This window comes from Ictidomys tridecemlineatus, chromosome 3 (assembly GCF_052094955.1).
Source record: "Ictidomys tridecemlineatus isolate mIctTri1 chromosome 3, mIctTri1.hap1, whole genome shotgun sequence".
NCBI classification, from domain to species: Eukaryota; Metazoa; Chordata; class Mammalia; order Rodentia; family Sciuridae; genus Ictidomys; species Ictidomys tridecemlineatus.
The window spans coordinates 40,015,656-40,037,815 of NC_135479.1; the positions used below are offsets into that span (position 1 = coordinate 40,015,656).

The 22,160-nt window shown below is 34.8% G+C and overlaps 1 protein-coding gene across 9 annotated transcripts in view; it reads right to left on the minus strand.

Annotated features, from left to right (window-relative positions):
- The window catches only part of Rhot1 (ras homolog family member T1), a 67,747-nt gene that overhangs the window by 36,560 nt on the left and 9,027 nt on the right, over positions 1 to 22,160 (minus strand). For all 9 annotated transcript variants that reach the window (XR_005726436.2, XR_005726435.2, XR_013436209.1 and 6 more), the window contains exons 2-8: positions 14,146 to 14,204; positions 10,905 to 10,986; positions 7,486 to 7,529; positions 7,140 to 7,193; positions 6,934 to 6,986; positions 2,949 to 3,057; positions 2,556 to 2,657 (exon numbers count right to left, since the gene is read on the minus strand). Coding sequence is in view for 6 of the 9 variants with exons in the window: in XM_078042492.1 (XP_077898618.1) it covers positions 2,556 to 2,657; positions 2,949 to 3,057; positions 6,934 to 6,986; positions 7,140 to 7,193; positions 7,486 to 7,529; positions 10,905 to 10,986; positions 14,146 to 14,204 (503 nt within the window). In the remaining 3 variants the exon portion in view is untranslated. The remainder of the gene's footprint in view (positions 1 to 2,555; positions 2,658 to 2,948; positions 3,058 to 6,933; positions 6,987 to 7,139; positions 7,194 to 7,485; positions 7,530 to 10,904; positions 10,987 to 14,145; positions 14,205 to 22,160) is intronic.

Genomic DNA, 22,160 nt, shown 5'->3' on the forward strand with positions numbered 1-22,160 from the left:
CAATTCCAATTGAAGGCTTGGGGGAAGCTCACAGATAGATTTTTCACATATCACAAAACATTATTCCTTTTGATATTTTTCAGTTATTTTTTTAAAAATATTTATTTATTTATGTATCTTTAGTTTTAGGTAGACACATTATTTTGTTTTTATGTGGTGCTGAGGATCAAACCCAGTGCCTCATACATGCTAGGTGAGCACTCTACCACTGAGCCACAACCCTAGCCTTATTTTTCAGTTATTTAAAAAATATAAAATATATTTTTAGTTAATAGGCTGTACAATAATAGGCAGCAGGCCAAATTTGGCCCATGAGGCATAGTTTGCCAATCACTCACCCTATTACTATAAACTTTTCTGCAGCTTTTTATATTTTAAAAACAATACCTCAGTAATAAAAAGGTAAGTAACCTGATTTAAAAATGGGCAAATTAAAGCCAGATGCAGTGGCACATGCCTGTAGTCCCAGCAACTTAGGAGGCTGAGGCAGGAGGATCACAAATTCAAAGCCAATCTCAGGGAAGTCCCTAAGAAGTTAGTGAGACACTCTCTTAAAATAAAAAAGATTGAAGATGTTGCTCAGTGGTAAAGTGCCTGCAAGTTTGATTCCCAGTGCTAAAAAACTAAAAAAAAAAAATAATAAAAAATTTAAAAAAGACAAATTATACATTTTACAGCTGAATAAAGGATTAATACTGAGAACACATAGTGAATTCCTAAAATTCAATAATAAAAAACAAAATTTAAGAATGGGCAAAAGGCCAGCTGTGGTGGCACACACCTGTAATCCCAGCAATTTGGGAGGCTGAGGCAGTGGGATCGCCAAATTTGAGGCCAACCTCAGGAACTTAGCAGGGCTCTAAGCAACTTAGTTAGACTCTGTCTCAAAACAAAAAATAGGAAGAGCTGAGAATGTGGCTCAGTGATGAAGCACCTTGGTTTAATCCCCAGTACAAAAAAAAAAAAAGGCCGGGCTGGGGCTGTAGCTCAGCTGCAGAGTGCTTGTCTAGGCATCTATGAGGCACTGGGTTTGATCCTCGGCACACATTAAAAATAAACAAATAAAATAAAGTCATTCTGTCTATCTACAACTACAGAAAAAAAATAATAATAATTTTAAAAAGGCAAAGGACCCAATTATATCTATTAGGATGACTATAATAAACAATAACAAAAAAGGAGCAAAATAAATGTTGGCAAAGATGTGGAAAAACTGGAACCTCCCATACACTGATGGTGGAAATGTAGAATGATTCAGGCACTATGAAAAACAGTTTAGTGGTACCTCAACAAGTTAAACATATAATTATCATTTGATTCAGCAATTACACTCCTAAATACAGATTCAAACGAATTAAAAACAAGTGTTTCAACAAAAAATTCTATGTGAACATTTAAATCAGTCTATCATATTAGCTAAAAATTAGAAATTGCTCAAATGTTCATCAAAAATAAGGAAATTTAAAAAGTCTAATGCATCTATACAATGATGTATTATTTGACCATTTAAAAAAGAAAGAAAAAAGAAATACAAATACATGCCACAGAATGGATAATCTTTGAAAAAATGCTAAGTGAAAAAAGTTAGAAACCAAAAAAATTTTGTATGATTACATTGATATGAAATATCCAAGAGGCAAAACTAGAAATAAAAGTAGATTAATGGAAAATAAAATAAAATAAATTAATTGTTGTAAGGAGCTGGGAAAAGGAGGGTTTACAGAGTGACTGCTAATGAGAACAGGATTTCTTTTGGGAGTGATGAAAGGTTCTAGAATTAGATAATATTTGCATAATGTATTTAATATACTGCAAATCATTGAATTATCTTAAAATGTGAATTTTATGGCATGTAAATTTTTAAAAATACAATCAGTTTTTCTTAAGTTTATGGCAATATATTATTAAATTTTAGGTATTTAAATAAGGAATAACTGTATTTCTAGCTATAAAACAAAAAGGAGCATTCAAGTTATATATTGTACTCATTTCTAAAAACTACACAAAGGTTTGAGTGTAGCTCAGTGGTAAAGCTACCAAGAGCACTAAACATGCACAATCCCCAGTACTACGATTGTTAAAAAAGCACAAGTTTTTTGTTTCTGTGTTAAGTTCAGATTTTATAATATCAAAGTTGTATAAATAATTAGATAAATATTTGGATTTTTTTGTTGTTATTGTTGCAAATTCTTCTTTTTGCTTTAATGGCAAATCAAGAAACTTTTTTTTTTAATATTTATTTTTTAGTTTTCGGTGGACACAACATCTTTGTATGTGGTGCTTGAGGATTAAACCTGGGCCGCACGCATGCCAGGAGAGCGCGCTACCGCTTGAGCCACATCCCTAGCCCTCAAGAAACATTTAATCTGGAAAACATTCTGAATATTTAACATGAATATCAGTGAAGAAAAATACTAAGAAAATGTTGCTATTTAATAAAGTAATAAATTTTGAATTTGAAAGTTTAACTTTTGCAAAAAACACATAATAGTTACTAAAAAGCACTATCATACTAGAGTTTCTCCTACATTCCAGTAAACAAGTCTGGTGGTTACCTCCTTCTCCTCTGGGCAGTACAGAGGCCCTGTAGGATGAAGAACAGCTTTCTGTGCATAATAAAAGAGCTCTGATATGTTCTTCAGGTTTTTTGCTGAACACTGAAAAGAAAAGGTTAAAAATTTTATACTGTAAAATCAATTATGAGAACAAAAAAATGTATTTTAAAACTATCAAAATAAGGTGGCAGATTTTGTGAAGAAACTGAAAACTGCATTTTCCTTTGTGGACATCACAATATCAACGTCTACACACAGCCTAGTTCTGTTATACTTGGGTTTACATGAGTGCACAAAGAGCAGAAAATTTATTCCATCACACATCATCCCCATTCCTATTCAGAATCTCAGGTTAGTGAGAATTCACCAATAATAAATTTTCATGAGGCATACCTCCACACAGGTTTCTATTTCTGTATACTGGTTCATGATGGGAAGGATGGTCTCCATGCTACTATATTCCACCAGATCAGACTTGTTCCCAACCAATATTAAAGGCAGCCTGAAATGAATAGGAATTGTAATAATAAAGAGAAAAGACCGTATATCTACATTTAATTCTCATCATAACTCAGAATTTCTAAGTAAAAATCTTATTAAAACTCATGAACTAATCTTACTATAGTCAGGTTAAGCCCCTAGATAGCAGTTTCATCTAACCATTGAACACATATTTAATGGATACCTGTAATAAATCACAAACATATTAAAGACACAAGACAAGGAAGATCTCTTCCAAGTCTAACACTGAAAACAGAAAATGAAAAGTAAATAAACAATTTTCAATTCAGTAAGTGTTATGAAGGAACTGAAAAGGGGCATAAAGGATAGATACAGCACATGGAAGAATTACAAATAGTAATTAGAGAAAAACTCTCCAACAAAGTAGCATTTGAACAAAGGAGTGAAGGACCAGATTAGAATTTGTTATATGAAGAGCAAGGAAGAGCTACCTGGGAAGAAGGGTCACCACATTCAAAGGCCTCAAATTGAAAAAAAATCCTAGTGGGGTCAAAGATGCTGGAGTGAAGAGATGCTGAGCAAAAGGGTTATGAAAATTATGAAATGGGGCTGGACACGATCAAAAGCCAGACATACAGGACTTAAAAGCTGCAGTAAGGAGTGTGGGTTTTACTGTTAGTTTACATGGAAGCCACTGAAGGGTTATAAGCAGGAGCATGACACGATCTGATCCACATTTTTAAATGTAATGATTTGTTACTTTTAAAACATACATACTGAAAGATACATAGTGTGACGCAGTATGTTAGTTTGCTTCAAAATGACTCCAATGGGAGGAGTAATAGATGAAATGAAACTGGCAGTGAGTTAATTGTTGAAGCTGGATGACAGATACATGGGAATTATTACACTATTCTCTCCACTTTTGTATATGTTTGATTTTTTTCATTAAGAAAAAGCTTTTTTGCTGGGTGCAGTTGTGTGTGCCTATAATCCCAGTGGCTCAGGAGGATCATGAGTTCAAAGCCAGACTCAGCAAAGCGAGGGACTGAGCAACTCAGTGAGACCCTGCCTCTAAATAAAATACCAAAAAAAAAAAAAAAGGGCTGGGGATGTGGCTCAGGGGCCAAAGTGCCCCTGAGTTCAATACCCAGTACCCCTCCTCCCATCAAAACAAAAAGAAAAAGCTTTTTTCCCCTTTTATTTTTAGTATTGGGGATTGAACCCAGGAGTGCTTTACCACTGAGCTACATCCCTAGCACTTAGTTTATTTTTTGAGATAGGGTCTCGCTAAATTACTGCAGGTATCACTAAGTTGCTGAGGCTACCCATGAACTTACAATCTTCCTGTCTCGGCCTCCTGAGTCACATGTCACTGTGCCCAGTTAGAAAAGGCTTTTTAAAAATCTGATAGCTTGGAATAGAGCATTCACAGTGAAGATGAAGAAGAAATATTCAAATTTAGGACACATTTTAGGAGTAAACTAATACAGATATTAGTATCTGATAAACACAGAAGCTGAAGGAAAGGGAAAAATATAAAGGATTTTGGCTAGAGAAAATGAAGAGATTCCATAAGACATAGAAGATGGAGGGAGTTTTGTTTCTTGGTGGGAGAGTGGGTGGGCAGAGAATTAAAGATTTTGTTTTAGACAAGTGAAATCTGGAGAAGACTGTGGGAAATCGAAATAGGTTATCAAAGAGGATCAGTCTAATGAAGAACTGTTATTTGTGAATCCTACAAGACAGCTTGGAGAAAGCAAATTATCTTGCTGGAACTCGAAACTGCACTAGAAACCCTTGAAGCATTTAGTTTACCTCCCTGCTATGACCATCATGCTTAAAGAAACTGACCCACTCTATTACCCAAATATTGATTCCTAACCAATCCAGAAGGTTTTCCAAAAACATAGTGGTTTATAATAACAGATGTATACAGAAATGCCTTCTCTGAAGAGTCCCTCCCAGAAATAGCTTAATGAAGAAGAACAAATATCAGGAGCATACAGGTATTGGATCCTCCAAAGCAGTCCTGTCCAATATAACATTCTATGATGGTGGGACTATTCTTTACCTGCCCCATTCATTACTGTTAATAACTAGCCAGATGTAGCTATAAAGCTCCTGAAATGTGATTAAACATATTGAAGAAACTATAATTTTAGTTTTATTTAATTTTAATTTATTTAAAGTGAAAATGCCAAATCTGACTAGAGACTACTGCAGTGGGAACCACATCTCCCCTTTCCATTTTGTCAATAAGACACCATAAAACCATGATAAGAAGACACCATCGGAGCTATTAGGCATAGCACTTACAATGCCATCTCAGTCCAAAGTTGCTCTTCCATAACTAAGTAAAACAGATAAATGATCACATTAATCTGTTCAGAACCAGACTTTCAGCTGGGCATATTGGTATACAACTGTAATCCTAGCAACTCAGGAGACTAAGACTAAGACAAGGGAATCAATTTAGCAAGGCCTTAAGCAACTTAGTGAGAACTTGTCTCAAAATAAAAAATAAAAAGGGTTGGAGATTTGACTGGGTGTAAGTGGCACACCCCTGTAATGCCAGCAACTCAAGAGGCTAAGGCAGGAGGATGGCAAAGTTCAAAGCCAGCCTCAGCAATGGCAAGGTGTTAAGCAACTCAATGAGACCCTGTCTCCACATAAATTACAAAATAGGATTAGAGATGTGGCTAAGTGGTTGAGTGCCCCTGAGTTCAAACCCCAGTACTCCTCCCTTCAAAAAACAGGGGTTTGGAGATGTGACTTACTGGTCAAGCACCGCCTGGGTTCAATCTCTAGTATAAAAAAAAAAAAGGAGAAAAAAAAAAAAGAACTAGGCTTTCAGAGTTTCAAAAGACAAAAAGGCTCAATTGAAAAGAAATTTTTTAAAAATTGAGTACAGGACCAAATGTGCTCAATTAATAAATATGAGTTTGAATTTCTTAACATTTAAGACTCAAATGCGCTTCATAAATGTTATTCCAATTAAATAATATTGCAAGAAAATATTTTGTTTCCATTTAAATTTAAAATGTTTATGCTCAGAACTACTATTCTGGTTCAGAAAAATACAGAATGCACACTCTCTTACTTCTTCCCTGTCATACTTACATCTTCCAAAGAATTACAAAGAAATCTTTCTTTATGAATTCCTAAAGAGTTCCTTAAAGAATTTATAAAGTACTTACATGTGCATTATTTTATTTGATTCTCAATATAACCACATGTAGCTAAGACAGATATTACCCTTATCCTCACTTATACATGACGAAACTAACAAGTCAAAGTCTACAAGCTCATAAAGGGTCAAACCAGATTTCAAGGGTTGTTCATTTTTTTCAAAGTTCCTGCTCTAACATACACTACACTGTATACAATCAACTATAATTGCCCACACCATGAGTAATCGATGATGCCATACTTCATCAAAGAAGTACAAAATAGGAGAGAGGATTACTGGGGGTCTAGCACCATGGTAGAGTATTTGCCTTGCATGTATAAAGTCCTAGATTTCAATCTGCACCACCATAAAAATAGAGGGTGTGTGTGCACACAAAATACAGGTGAGGATACACTCTAAAACTGAGACCTTCAAGCAGCAATTTGAGAAACAAAAATATGATTATCAAAATATTTAATCTGTCTGTAACTATGAATTATTAGCACAGTGCTGTTTCTTTGCTCTCAAATATACTTACTGCTTCAAGTGATTCCTCCCAAAACAGGTGTGTGGGGATGTATGGAGGTATGTAAGCAGACAGATGAACTGACAAAGCATATGTGGCAAATGTTAACAACTGATGGATCTGTGAAGGGTTTTCAGATGTTCATTACTATTTCTCACATCTTTTTGGTAAAATTCCTATTTGAAATTTTTCAATATAAAGTTTGAGAGAAAAAATACCTGCTGTCTTTGTCTGTTCTTTCATTTATGAGAGGAATCCATCGACTTGTTACCTAAAACGAAAATGAATAAGAGCAAAGTCATGATGTAGATCTTCATTAAAAATTTTGTCTTCTAATCATTAAAATTCTAAATTGAGGATCAACTTTGAAAGTGCTCCATTGAAATTTAACTAAACATAATGGGAAAAAGTCATATATTTTTACCTTATCAATAGAATGTTTGTTGTTAACAGCATAAACTATGCAGATGACATTAGCCTAGAAGAAAAATTAACAAATTAATGTCATTTTAAAATAAAAATACAAACATTAGCATTTAATTACCAACTAGTTAATATATTTGGCTCGAAGGCAGAAAAATTTTGAAGGGGAAAAAAAGCTTAACCCTAAAGAGAAAAATATTTCTAAGGATCCACAATAAAAACATGTTTAAAATTAGCATCAACAATAAATAACTGAAAATTCTTGCTAAGTGAGAAAATGAAAAAAGCACACACATAGGGTCATCACTGTTTTTCCACAAAAATATACAACTATTTTTTAAACTTACCTGTGATATTTCTTGATGAAGTTGTTCATCACTCTGTTCTGCTTCTACAAGTGACAAAAAGTCAATGTTCACATTTTAAACACTTTCATTATAACCAATAGTCAACCTATAATACATGTGACACCCAATTACTATCCTTCAAAATGCCATGGTATAGCTCTACCATGGTATACATGATAGAGCTAGGATGAGGAAGCAAAGAAATCAAGACTGGGTAGCAAAGACCAGGGTAACCCAGGAGCAGAGAAAGTTGAACTAAGATAAGGAAGCTGGCTAATGATAAAAGACACATCCATAATGAAGGTAGCCAGAGCATAGAAGAGCAGAGGCATTGTGTGATAAATCTAGGCCAGCATCTGATCCAGGGTTACAAAGGGTCAGGCAAAAGAGATCAGCAACTCAAGAAAGAAAACTAAGTGTTATATAGACTCTATATAACAGGGTCCAAAAGGCCAGGTGAGAATCCTTGGTCAATACAAGCTTACAATCTAGATAGCAGGTAGAAGTAATAATAACCAGAACCCAGAAGCAAAACTATAGCATGACAATGAAGAATCAAGCACATATTTCTAGCCAGAACTGCTCTCAAAGGGTATACATGATAGAGCTAGGATGAGGAAGCAAAGAAATCAAGAGCAATTAATTTAGATCATTTTACATGTCTCCCCCCAAATGCCTGTTATTTTTCACAAAGAAACTAGTAATGGTATGTTATACTATGCTAAAAAAAAAAGGCTGTATATTTAATATTTTTGCATATGTTGAGTAGTCAACAAGGCTTCAATTCTAATAATTAAATTAATCAAATTATAAGGCTGTCTGTATCAAAGAAAGAAAAAAAAATTCTATAAATAAAGCTAGTTATGAGGCTTCAATTTCTAGTATACTGCTGTTCAACATACATACAATGCAAGCCACATGTTAGAGTCTGTAAACAAGTCTGGATGGCACCTGGCATTTTGCCAGAGGGAGTGGTTTGTGAGGTAATGCCATCGAGCCATTGAGTGTGGAGATTCCTTATTGGTTGACTGCTGTATCTAGTTTATGTTAATTAAGATAAGCTGTGTGGAATGTATAAATACCTCTGTTGTCCTACAATAAATGGCTTCCACTCCTGCTGTATCAACGTACACAAGTTGTTCGTCACCCCCCGGATATTTTGCCCAGCCAGCCGGGCTGCAGCAGCCACATATGTAATTGTTAATTTTCTAGTAGTTATCTTTAAAAAGGTAAAAAGAGTCCATGCATGGTGGCGCATGCCTGTAATCCCAGCAGCTTGGGAGGCTGAGACAGGAGGATCAAATTCAAAGTCAGCCTCAGCAAAAAGCAAGGTGCTAAGCAACTCAGTGAGACCGTCTCTAAATAAAACACAAAATAGGGCTAGGATGTGGCTCAGAGGTCAAGCATCCCTGAGTTCAATTCCCAGTACCAAAAAAAAATTTTTTAAAAAGATAAAAGAGGTAAAATTAATTCTTATTTAACCCAAAATATAAAAAATAGAAAAATTAATGAGATATTTTTACATTTTTTATGCTAACACTTAAAAATATAGTTGCATTTTGAATTTATAGCACTTTGTTTTTTGTTTGTTTTTTGGTACTGAGAATTGAAGCCAGGGCTGGAGTTGTAGTTCAGTGATAAGGCATTTGTCTAGCATGTGTGAGGCACTGGGTTTAATCCTTAACACCACATAAAAATAAAGAAATAAAATAAAGTTGTTGTGTCCACCTACAAATAAAAATTTAAAATTAAAAAAAAAATTTGAACCCAGGGGTACTCTACCCCTGAGTTATATCCCCAGCTTTTTTTGTTATTTTTTAAATTTGAGAGATGAGGGCTAGAGCTGTGGCTCAGTGATAGAACACTTGCCCACCATGCATAAGGCACTGGGTTGGATCCTCAGCACCACATATAAATGAATAAATGAATGATGAATGTTAAAAAAATTGTTTAAAAAAATTTGAAAGAGGGTCTCCCTAAGTTGGTTGCGGCCTCACTAAGCTGCCAAAGCTAGTCTCAAACTTGTGATTCTCCTGTCTCAGCCTCCTGAGTTGCTGGGATTACCATCATGGGCCACCATACCCAGCTATAGAACATTTAAAATTTAGAATGGCCATAGGTACTGGACAGTACAGTTATAGTGTTTTATTTTGAAAATATATGGAATATCAATTTATCCAAAGTATTATCATTATATTTATATCCATGTTCTAAAAAGTTCTAGATCAGAAATAATTAAATGAATAAAATGTAAGTAGTATTATGTAAAAAGTTTTTAAGTTATTAAAAGTTTAAAATGCTTATATGTTTCTGACATATAAGCAAGCTGACAACTGTTTTACTTATTTGTGACAAAGGTTGATGATATGATTTAGATCCTAAATGTCCCCCAAAGCTCATGTGTTGAAGTCTTGATCCTCAATGCAGCAGTGTTCAGAGGTGAGACTTTCTGAAGATGACTGGATCACGAGTACTCTGACATAATAAATGGATAATCCAATTATAGATTCATAGCTCAATGGACTATTGGAAGGTGATGGACACTTTAGAAAATACAGCCTAATTGGAGAAATTAGGTCACTGGGGATGTGCCCTTGAAGGATGTATTTTGTCTCAGACCCCTTCTCTATTCTCTTAGCTTCTTGGCCACCAAGAGGTAAACATTTTTTGTATCATGTGCTTTTATCATCATGGCTTGCCTCATAACAGGCCCAAAAGCAACCTTGCCAAGTATCCATAGATTGAAACCATGAGCCAAAGTATACATTTACTCCTCTTAAGTTGTTATCTCAGGTATTTTGTCAGTAACAGAAAGCTGACTAGTAAAGCTGACAAAAAACAAATTCAGAATTCAATATATTCTTAAATTCAGAATTCTAAATCATCAAAACATACCTGAATGGATGACAACAAAATTGACCCAGAGCTTCTTTCTGTAAACGTGCCAATTTTCCTCCTTATTTTTTATTATTATGAAACCCAATTTGGTATTTTGGGGACAGAGAACTACCAAATGGAGGCTTTAGGTAGGGAGTAGAATGGGGGATGCAGATTGAAAGAGATATTAGGGGAATATCATATACTACAACAGAGAAAGGACCCTCTCTCTCTCTCTGATTTTTTTTTTTTTTTTTTTTGGTACCAGAAATTGAACCCAGGAGCACTTAACCACTGAGCACATTCCCAGCCCTTTTTATTTTTTTGATTTTGAGACAAAGTCTCACCAAGTTGTTTAGGGCCTCACCAAGTTGCTGAGGCTGGCTTTGAACTTATGATCCTCTTACCTCAGTCTCCCAAGATGCTAAGATTACAGACATGTACTGTGCTCAGCCTCTGAGAATTTTTAAAAGCTCAATAAGACTGTCTTCAGGACTATTAAACTAACTCTAGAGCTTCACCTACAAAAGGACATTCATTACCTGAGTAATCTACAATGTGTGTTGGAACTCTCTCGGGGGTGACGTCAGCTGGAATGGTGATTTCTTCTGCCCGAGGAGGAACCTTTTTTGCAAACAAACGCAGAAAAGGAAAAAATTACGGGATATTATCAAATTCGTTAACAGATTATATAAATTTATTTATATTAGTCCCTTGTAAATTCATATTTTAACTTTTTAAATTCTTATTTTTTTTACTTATCATAAATGCAAATATATATGAAAAACATGATAAAAACATTTTTTAATAGCATAATAAAAACTAAAAAAGGTTTTTCTTTTGAAAAACAATGCACATTGGGCTGGGGATGTGGCTCAAGTGGTAGTGTGCCCGCCTGGTATGCATGCGGCCCGGGTTCGATCCTCAGCACCACATACCAACAAAGATGTTGTGTCTGCCAAAAACTAAAAAATAAATATTAAGATTCTCTCTAAAAAAAAAAAAATGCACATTTCTACTTATGTAGGTAGAAGACATACTAAGGACACTTTTTATCTGATGTAGACAAAAACAATTCTTAAATTAATTTGGTGTTTCAAACATTAGTTTTTAAAATATATTATTTTCATTCTATTTTGTTGAAGGCCTAAGATACTCTACAGACAAGGAGCTATGGTGATCCAACACAATTTTCAGGAGCTGGAGGTGTAGCTAAGTGGTAGAACACTTGCCTAGAATGTACAAGGCCATGGGTTCCATCTCAAGAACTGAAAAAAAAAAAACCCACAAAAAACAACAAAGCAATATTTAAATTAATCAGTAAATTATCAAATTAACTTCTAGAAGTTAACTAGTTGGCTGCCTAATGTGCCATATGCTTAATAATCTCATTTTTCAGCTAGCATGTTGGTACACATATGTAGTTACAGACTCAGGAGGCTGAGACAGGAAAACTGCAAGTTTGAGGCTAGCCCCAGAGACTTAGCAAGATGCTGTCTCTAAATGAAAATTTAATAAAAAGGGGCTGGAAAGAAAGAACCACTTAGCTCGGTGGTAGAGTGCACCTAAATTCTACCAACTGAGCTATGTCCCCAGCCCCAAGACTATATATAAAAAAAAAAAAAGAAAAGAAAAGAAATTAACAATTATTTTTTTAAACTGGACACAATACCTTTATTTATTTATTTATTTATTTATTTATTTATTTATTTATTTATTTATTTATTTATTTTTATGTGATGCTGAGGATCAAATCCAGTGCCTCATATTTGCAAGGCAAGCGCTCCACCACTGAGCTACAACCGCAGCCCAAGACTATATAATTTTTAAATTAATTAAAAATCTCTTATCCATACTCAGGAGGGCAATGCTAAAATAGTTCTAAACTAAGTCAAATTTTTGCAGAAAACCTTTAGGTATTATACCTCTTTCCCAACTGACTATAAATTAATGTTAACAATTCCACAAATGAAAATATACTTACAAACTAAGTAATTACTTATTTGACTATCTTATTTAAGGGGGCAGGAAGCAAAAGAAACAATGAATGGTCATATGGTTGTTGTGGATGTTGAAAACACTATCATATGGAAATGTAATTCAGTGGGAAAGTACATATTTAGCATGCATAAGGCCCTGGATTCAGTTCCCAGCACCAAAAAAACCTAACACAGGATACATCAAATTTCTACCTGAACAATGAAATTACACTGTTATTTCTACCTAAAAAAGAGCAAAGAAAGGGTAAATGCAAACTGTGTTACTAATAATAATATTATGTAAGAAAAAAAAACAGAAATCATTTTCATTCTATTGCACTTATCCCATTCCCCATAGAAATAGCCTAACTTTTAGCTAGCAGCCCCTCACACTAGAACTTTGAAAGTGGAAATAAATATATACTGTCAGTCATAATAAAACCACCTGATTTTTGGTGGCACTTCACTATTACTAAGCTCATCTCATTTGTGAGCAAAGGAAGAATGAATTAGTTTCTTCATTTGTAAAATGAGATAGGTAGATAAATGTTTCCAAATATGTGTGTTAGAATTCTAGTGGGGGCTGGGGATGTGGCTCAAGCGGTAGCACGCTCGCCTGGCATGTGTGCGGCCTGGGTTCGATCCTTAGCACCACATACCAACAAGAATGTTGTGTCCACCGAGAACTAGAAAATAAATATTGAAAATTCTCTCTAAAAAAAAAAAAAAAGAATTCTAGTGGTTCTGCAAAAACACTCAAAAGAGTGAGCAGTGGAAAACAAGCAGAGATCCAGGTTTTTCACCCTAATTTCAACTCATAGAATACTCATCATCTCTTTTATTTTGGGGGCTTATAGGTAACATTTTATTTTTAAGAATGAGTTATACAATCTCATTATCTCTTTCAACTTCCATTTTACAGATGAGACAACAAAGGCACCAAGATGACAAATGTCCTAGACAAGGTCAAAAGCAGGAAACACAAAGGACTTGGTAAACTTAGATCTAGTTGATTCTTTCTCAGATATGCCTCTATAAACTAATATAAACCTTTAAAAAGTTTCATCTGGGGCTGGGGTTGTGGCTCAGAGATAGAGTGCTTGCCTAGCATGTGTGAGGCACTGGGTTTGATTCTTAGCACCACATATAAATAAATGAATAAAAGTCCATCAACAACTAAAAAAAAGTTTCAACTGTTGAAAAGGAAACATTTTTTAAAAAGTAAGAGTTATTTCACTTTAACTTACTTTTGATAATTTTTAAAAATATTCTTTAGTTGTAGATGGATACCTTTATTTATTTATGTTTATGTGGTGCTAAGGATTTTTTTTTTTTTTTTTTTTTTTTTTTTTTTTTTTTTTTTTTTTAGAGAGAGTGAGAGGGGAGAGAGAGAGAGAGAGAGAGAGAGAGAGAGAGAGAGAATTTTTAATCTTTATTTTTTAGTTCTCGGCGGACACAACATCTTTGTTGGTATGTGGTGCTGAGGATCGAACCCGGGCCGCACGCATGCCAGGCGAGCGCGCTACCGCTTGAGCCACATCCCCAGCCCCTGGTGCTAAGGATTAATCCCAGTGCCTCATACACATGAGGCAAGCTCTCTGCCACTGAGCCACTATCCCAGCTCTTGACACAATAACTTTATTTATTTTATTTATTTTTATGTGGTGCTGAGGATCAAACCCAGTGCTTCACATGCATGAGGCAAGCGCATTATCACTGAGCTATAACCCCAGCCCTTCAGCCCTTACTTTTGATAATTTTTTTTAAAAAATTCTAAATATGGAAAAGAAGTCAAAATGTTTACCTCTTCTGGAAATTCTTCACTGACCAGAGACATAATGAGTGATGTCTTCCCAACTCTAGCTGTGAAAAGAAAAATCATCACTTTAATGAAAGTGTTTGGTTCTATATAAGCTCAAATCCAGCAGCCAGAGAGGAACTATATTACTTATTAGCTAAACTCAAAGGCATCCAAATTTAATAAAATATTTAAAAGCATACATATACATGTATACACATATATGTATATATATTATATATGTAATTTTTAAAAAATAGTAATAATAAATCTGTTTCATATTAATATTAAAAAACCTCCAATGTTATTTTTGGGAGTTCTATATAAGAATCCATTGTATAAAGTTTTATAATTTATTAATGTGATTTCCCAACAGTGAACATTTGGATTGTTCTGGAAACTGTTCACTAACCGAGACATAATGAATGATGCCTTCCCAACTCTAGCTGTGAAAATAAAAATCGTCACTTTAATGAAAGTATTTGGAAACAATCCACATGTTCACTTTTACAAACAATGCAGTAATTAGTATTTTTACAAAATAATTTCCTTGTAGTGGAATTTAAGAATTTTAGTTATGATGCATGATTTTTGTTTTTAATAAATTATTTCTAAAATAAACCAATTTATATCTTCATGAACAGAATACCAGTGCTTTATTTCTTTACATTCCTACATTCTTTCTTTTTAAATATATTTAAAACAAAAAAAAAATCTGTTACATTTTCCATTTTAAATATATTATCTTTAAAATCTTGATTTTTATTCTGAAATTTGACTTGTATTTACATAATTTTTATTATCATGTAATTACTTTTATTAGACATTCAACTGTTTATCATCTAAACAGAGGAGAACAACTTGCCTATTAGCCTCTGCCATAGTAGCAAATTATAATTTTCAAAAGTAAAGTCTAAATATGAAAGAATAGATATTTTTAGAGTTAAGAACAATCACAATCTCTTCCTAGATGACTAAAGGAAAGGGCTATAATCAATGGTTACACCACAGGAAGGAGAGGATTTGCTGTGAACCACTGAGTACTAGTGGACGGACAGATTAGATGTTTTAATAGATGTTTTCGAGCTCTGATTACTACAAACCTTCTCTTGTGTGAGAAGGACTGGGCCTTTTTCAAGTGGCTGACCATAAAGTGTGACTGAGTTCCTACTACATCAGTGAGTCCAAAGCCATGATCACAGAATTGCTAGAACCTAGCAGCAATACCAAATTATATAGCTCTTCACAAAATTTTCAGATAGGGAACCTGGGACCTACAGACAAAAATTTTCTCAAGATGTTACAAAAATATTAGTTGCAGATCTATCTGCAGATTGCAAAGTCAATGCTTTCTCTTATGCTATATTTTCCAAAAAATTGCTAATAAAACTTAATAATATAGACAGGAAATGGTGACTATATCAGCATGTATCACATACATAAACAAATATCACATAGTATAATTAAAATATTCACTAATTTAGCAGGGCAGAGCAATGTACCCCTACAATCCTAGCTACCCAAGAGACTGAGGCAGGAGGAACACAGGTTCAAGGTCAGCTTCAGCAATTTAGGAAGAATTTGTCTCAAAATTAAAAAAAAAAATGAAAAGGGTTGGGAATGTATATCAGTGGTAAAGTGTCCTGGGTTTGATTCCTCATATAGCAAAATAAATAAACAACAATTATGCAAGTCACCATTTCATTGGCAACCAGATCTTGTTCAATTTTACTTTATTAAACTTATTTTGAAAAATTTCAGATTTACAGAGAAATTGCAGAATACAAAGTATTCATATCTTTTACTCAGATTCCTCACATACTAACATCATTTTACCATATTTATATTATCATTTTCCCCCTCTCCCATCTCTCTATATATCTTTATTTGTATCTATTACAAATAAGTTTACATAAGACCCTTTGAAAATAAGTACATCTTTACACATATTTCCTGAAAGCAAACTCCAATGTATATTGTTAACAGTAGGAAATTAACCACAAACACAATACTATTATTTCATGTGTCTGACCATTATCCTTTATAGAAAAGGAAAATATTTATTTTTTATAGTCTAAGATCAAATGTTGCTTTTGTTGTCAATCTGAAAGAATTTCTTAAAATATATATATATATATATATATATATATATATATATATATATATATTTTAATTGTAGATGGACACAATACCTTTATTTTGTTTGTTTATGTGGTGCCAAGGATTGAACTCAGGGCCTCATGCATGCTAGGCAAGCACTCTGCCACTGAGCTACAGCCTCAGCCCTGAAAGAATTTCTTAATCTTCTTTTCTTTTTTTTTCCTTCCTCCCTTCCTTCCTTCCTTCCTCCCTCCCTCCCTCCCTCCCTTCCTTTCTTGTCTTTCCTAACATTAACATTTAAAATTCTTTTAAACCTTTGGGCAGGAATACTCCAGTATGTTTTTCTCAGTGCATCATAGCAGACAGCAGATGATGTCAATTTGCCCATGACTGGGGATGTTAGCTAGATCACTTGGATATGGTGATGTCTGAGGTTTCTCCATAGGAGAGTTATTATTTTTCTTTTGGTAATTAACAAGTATCTTGGAAGGAGATACTTTGAAACCATGTAAACATCCTGCGAGCTTCTTTCCTATGGAGTTAGGGTGTGCCACCACCTTGGTTCATTGACATGTTCACCAACCAGGAAGCTCTCCTGGGCTTTGATGTTCAGAGGTTTTATGGGGGTCTTGTTATGTAGATGTGGCTGATTAAATCATTAGTTAATATGGTTGAATTCAAACATTAGTCCCTCATTCATCCTTGGGGGACTTGGTTTTTCTGGTGACTAACCCCCTTCATGAATGAGTTACCTCAATAGGATGAACTCAAGTATGGTTGAAGGGGTTCATTATTCATAACAAAAACACTCCTATCATTAGGAAATTTTGAAGCTCTGTGCCAGAAATTGGGGACAAAGACCAGATGTATTATGTTGTATATTACACTCTCTAATGTTATTTGATTTCAAAAACAATTTTTACTAAAAACAAATTGAGCAAAATAATTTTGGAATTTTTAAATTGCCTCAGCTCTTACCTACCATTTACAGTTCTCCAGTAGCTCTTTTTTTTTTTTTTTTTTTTGTATCAGAGATTGAACCAAGGGTTTGCTCAACCACTGAGCCACATCCCCATCCCTTTTTAAAATTTTGAAGGTCTTGCTAAGCTGCTTAGGGCCTCGATAAATTGCTGAGGCTGACTTTGAACTTGTGATCCTACTGCTTCAGCCTCCCAAGGCTGGGATTATACTCATATGCCACTGCACCTGGCCAAAGAATGCACATAACCTGACATTCTTTAGATAAATTTCAGTTACAATCTGTAAATTTAGAACATGCCAATTTTTACTATCAAAAATTATTTTTAAAATAGTATTTATTAACCTTTTCTAGTAGTAAAACTTTTATTTTAGAAAATTTAGAAAATACAAAAAAACAAATAATTACAGTTACTTTTACTTCCGAGATAACCATTCTTGGTGTTTATATTCTTCTTTTTTTAATATTTATTTTTTAGTTGTAGTTGGACACAATACCTTTATTTTATTTATTTTTATATGGTGCTGAGGATCGAACCCAGAGCCTCGCACATGCTAGGCAAGAGCTCTACTACTGAGCGACAACCTCAGCCCGTTTATATTCTTGCAGGATTTTTCCTATTCACATTCATAATTATAAAATGTGGTCATAGGGGCTGGGGTTGTAGCTCAGTGGTAGAATGCTTTCCTAAGCACTGGGTTCAATCCTCAGTACCACAAAAAAAAAATAAAAAATAAAAATAAATAAACAAATAAATAAATAAAGGTATTGTGTCTATCTTCAACTAAAAAAAATTTCAAAAACATAGTCATATTACATGTGTTGATTTATACCTGCATAAATAAGATTTTGAAAAGTACAATGGGGCTGGGCATGATAGTACAGCCTGTAATCCCAGCAGCTTGGGAGGCTCAGGCAGGAGTATCAAAGCCAGCCTCAGCAAAAGAGAGGTGCTAAGCAATTTGGTGAACTGTCTCAAATAAAATTAAAAAATTGGGCTGGGGATGTGGCTCAGTGGTTGAGTGTCCCTAAGTTCAACCCTCAGTACCAAAAAAAGTAAAATGGAGCAATTTAAACCTCCAAAATAATTATGATTGTGGATTATAAGTCATAAAATAGAAATCCATGAGTCTATAAATATATATGAATCAGAAGGAAAAGTTTTCCATGTAGTAGAATTCTCATTAGAAGTACAGAGAGAAATAGAAAATTAGTACTATCCAGGCATGGTGGTGCATCTGTAATCCTATTGATTTGAGAGGCTGAGGCAGGAGGATTGCAAATTCAAGGCCTGCCTTAGCAATTTAGCAAGGAACTAATCGGCTCAGGAGGCTGAGACAGGAGGATCTCGAGTTCAAAGCCAGCCTCAGCAATAGTGAGGCCCTAAGCAACTCAGTGAGACCCTGTCTTTAAATAAAATTCAAAATAGGGCTGGGGTTGTAGTTCAGTGATCGAGTGCCCCTGAATTCAATCCTCTGTTGGCCCCCCCAAAAAATTGAACTGAATTGTAGTAGACCCAGTAGATATCAGAGAATTAGTGTCAGAATACAAAGAGGAAGAAAATTTTGTATTTATTAAAGTAATCTATGGGGGTTAGAGTTATAACTCAGTGGTAAAGCACTTGCCCGGCACATGTGAGGCACTGGGTTCGATCCTCAGCACCACATAAAAATAAATAAATAGGGCTGGGGTTGTGGCTCAGCGGTAGAGCACTTGCCTGGCGCATGCAAGGCCCTGGGTTCGATCCTCAGCACCACATCAAAATAAATAAATAAAAATAAAGGTATTACGTACAACTAAAAGAAATAAATATTTAAAAATACATAAATAAATAAATAAATATAAAGGTATTGTGTCCATCTACAACTAAAAATAAAAATAATTATATCTCAAAAAACTGCAAAACATTGTAGCACATCTTTTATCCAAAAAGAGTAGTTATATATACACACACACACACTCATCCCCTGGACCTAACAAGGAAAAACACTAAAAGAACATACAAAGAATATTAACTTATATGTCTACATGATCCATCTTTTTTGTGTAGAACTCAAACTATTAGTTCATTTGATAATTATTTACCTGGTTGTCTCCTAAGTACAAACTTTAGCCTTACATACTACATGGGAATAATATGGAAAATATTAAAAACACAGACAAAAATCACCATAAAAGAGGTATGTTCAACCACTCTATTTAAAAGCAAAGAAGGGGACAATGGGGGAGAGGAGGGAAAAACCGAAAGATCCACTTCTCCTAGACTTTTTAAACATAGCAAGAAATCAAGTAACTCATTTAAGGGCTGGGGGTGTAATTCAGAGGTAGAGAAGGAACTTAGCACATAAGAAAACCTGTGTTCAATCCCCAACACACACATACATACACACACACACACACACACACACACACACACACACACACATTCCTAAGACAGTGTTGTGCCTATGTAATACCTAGGCAACCTTCCAACACACCAATGGTTTCCTGAAGGACTACTCAAACCAGCTATTAAGCATATCCAAGAAGATAAGGATTAATTATTTAACTATCACCCATAGGAAACTCCTCAAGGACAGATAATATGTCTTTCTTGTTCACTCCTTCACTTCCAGCAAATCACAAGGCACTTGGTCCTTAGTAAAAGGCAGCTGCATAGCTTAGTGGTTAACAATACAGATTTGAAAAGGGAAAGAAGATAACAAAATCAAAGAGAGTTTCAACTGATTTATAACTTTTTTTTTTTTTTTTAATTTTGAGACTGGGTTTTGCTGAATTGCCCAGGCTGGCCTCAACCTTGTGATTCTCCTGGTCTCATCCTCCTGAGCTTCTGAGACTACTGGCATGTGCCACTATTCCTGGGGACAGGTAACACTTTTTTTTTTTTTTTTTTTTTAAGAAAGAGTGAGTGAGAGAGAGAGAGATTAAAATTTATTTTTTTAGTTTTTGGCGTACACAGCATCTTTGTTTTGTATGTGGTGCTGAGGATCGAACGCTGGGCCGCACGCATGCCTTTTTTTTTAAAGAGAGAGTGACAGTGAGAGAGAGAGAGAGAGAGAGAGAGAGAGAGAGTGTGTGTGTGTGTGTGTGTGTGTGTGAGAGAGAGAGAGAGAGAGAGAGAATTTTTAATATTTATTTTTTAGTTCTCGGCGGACACAACATCTTTGTTTGTATGTGGTGCTGAGGATCGAACCCGGGTCGCATGCATGCCAGGCAAGCGCACTACCTCTTGAGCCACATCCCCAGCCCCCAGGTAACACTTTTAATTTCTTAAGTTAGGTGATGGGTATTTGTTTTTGTTGTTTTGGTGACACATTCATAAAGAAAGAGAGAAAAGAAAAAGAACACAGGCTTTAGAACGAGACAGAATTGGACCAAAAATCTTAGTTCTGCCATTTTTTAGCTGTGTTTTCTGGGGCAAGTCATCAAGACTCAGTTTTTTCAACTATGAAATTTAGTACTGACAACCCTCATAGAATTGTTAAGAGAATTAATTAAGATGACAGCTATATAATGCTTAGTGCAATAACTAGCATGCATTAAGTATATAAATGAACCTGGAGGCAGGAGGATTGTGAATTCAAAGCTAGCCTCAGCAACTTAGTGAGACCCTAAGCAATTGAGCAAGACCCTGTCTCTAAAAATATATATATAAAAAAGGGCTAGGGATATGGTATTAAAGCATCCCTGTATTTAATCCCTGGTGCCAAAAAAAAAAAAAAGTGATGATACTTCTTAATAATTCTTCTTGGAATGATGACAAATTTGAATTAAAGGAGTTAAGTGAGGGCCTTTCTGGGCCAGAAAATATAGATTCCAGAATCAGCTTTTCACTATTATCAGTATGACCCTGAACGGTTACTGACTCTCTTTAGGCCTCAATTTTCTCATTAGTTAAGTAAAAAAAAAATATATGGACTACATGCCATCTAACTGCTTATATTATATGCTTTATCAGCACACCTAGAAAACAGGTGTGCAAAACAAGAAAAAATGCACATTATATTAGTAAGATATAGTATTCTAGAAATGACAGACACATCCACAAATTGTCTGTTTTATTGTGTATGGGAAAGTTATGTGGCAAGACCATTCATCTATCTACAAGAACAAAGTAGGACTCAACAAGCCAATGCAGAGCTCAGGAATTTCTAGAACTTGCTGACTTATATACAACATTTCAAAGTCCTTTTTTCTTATATAACTCCCTTCATAATGCCCTTGCTTAAAGTCCCAGCAACCTTAAACCTTCAGATAGTTCAAGGTAGTATTTCTCTCAACTTCAATAATATCTATCCTAATTCCACATGATTATGCATAACAAAAGATAAACATCTCTATGATCTTATCTCTGACCTACTATGTTAAGAATGGGAAAAAATGGGCTAGGGTTGTGGCTCAGTGGTGGAGCGCTTTCCTAGTATGTGCAGGGCCCTAGATTCAGTCCTCAGAACCACATAAAATAAATAAAGGTATTGTGTCCAACTACAACTAAAAAATAAGATATATTTTTAAAAAAAGAATGGGAAAAATGAAGCACACATTCAAAAATGGTTACCAATGATGCTCCTTGGTAACCAAGAGGAAAACAAGTCCTATTCTTGGTCCTTGAGAAATTTGCCTACCTTAACACCTATAATTTCTTGATTCTTCACCTAATATCCTTTGAAGAAATTTTGCTTATGTCCCACCACTCCAAGGTCCTCACCAGTTTCAGAAGAAACTACTACACAGTGCTCAAAATTAAGTGAATCACCTACAATAAAAGGCTACTAGTTTCCTAGAAAGTGATGGATTTACTGCTCCTTAATCCAAAATTGCTTAGGATCCCCTAGCAAAATTCAGGCTTGCAACAGGTATTCCATGTTATCTTCAAAGTCCCTTCCCCCTCTATGACCCATTCTGGGGCTGGAGCTGGAGCTCAGTGGTACAGTGGTAGAGC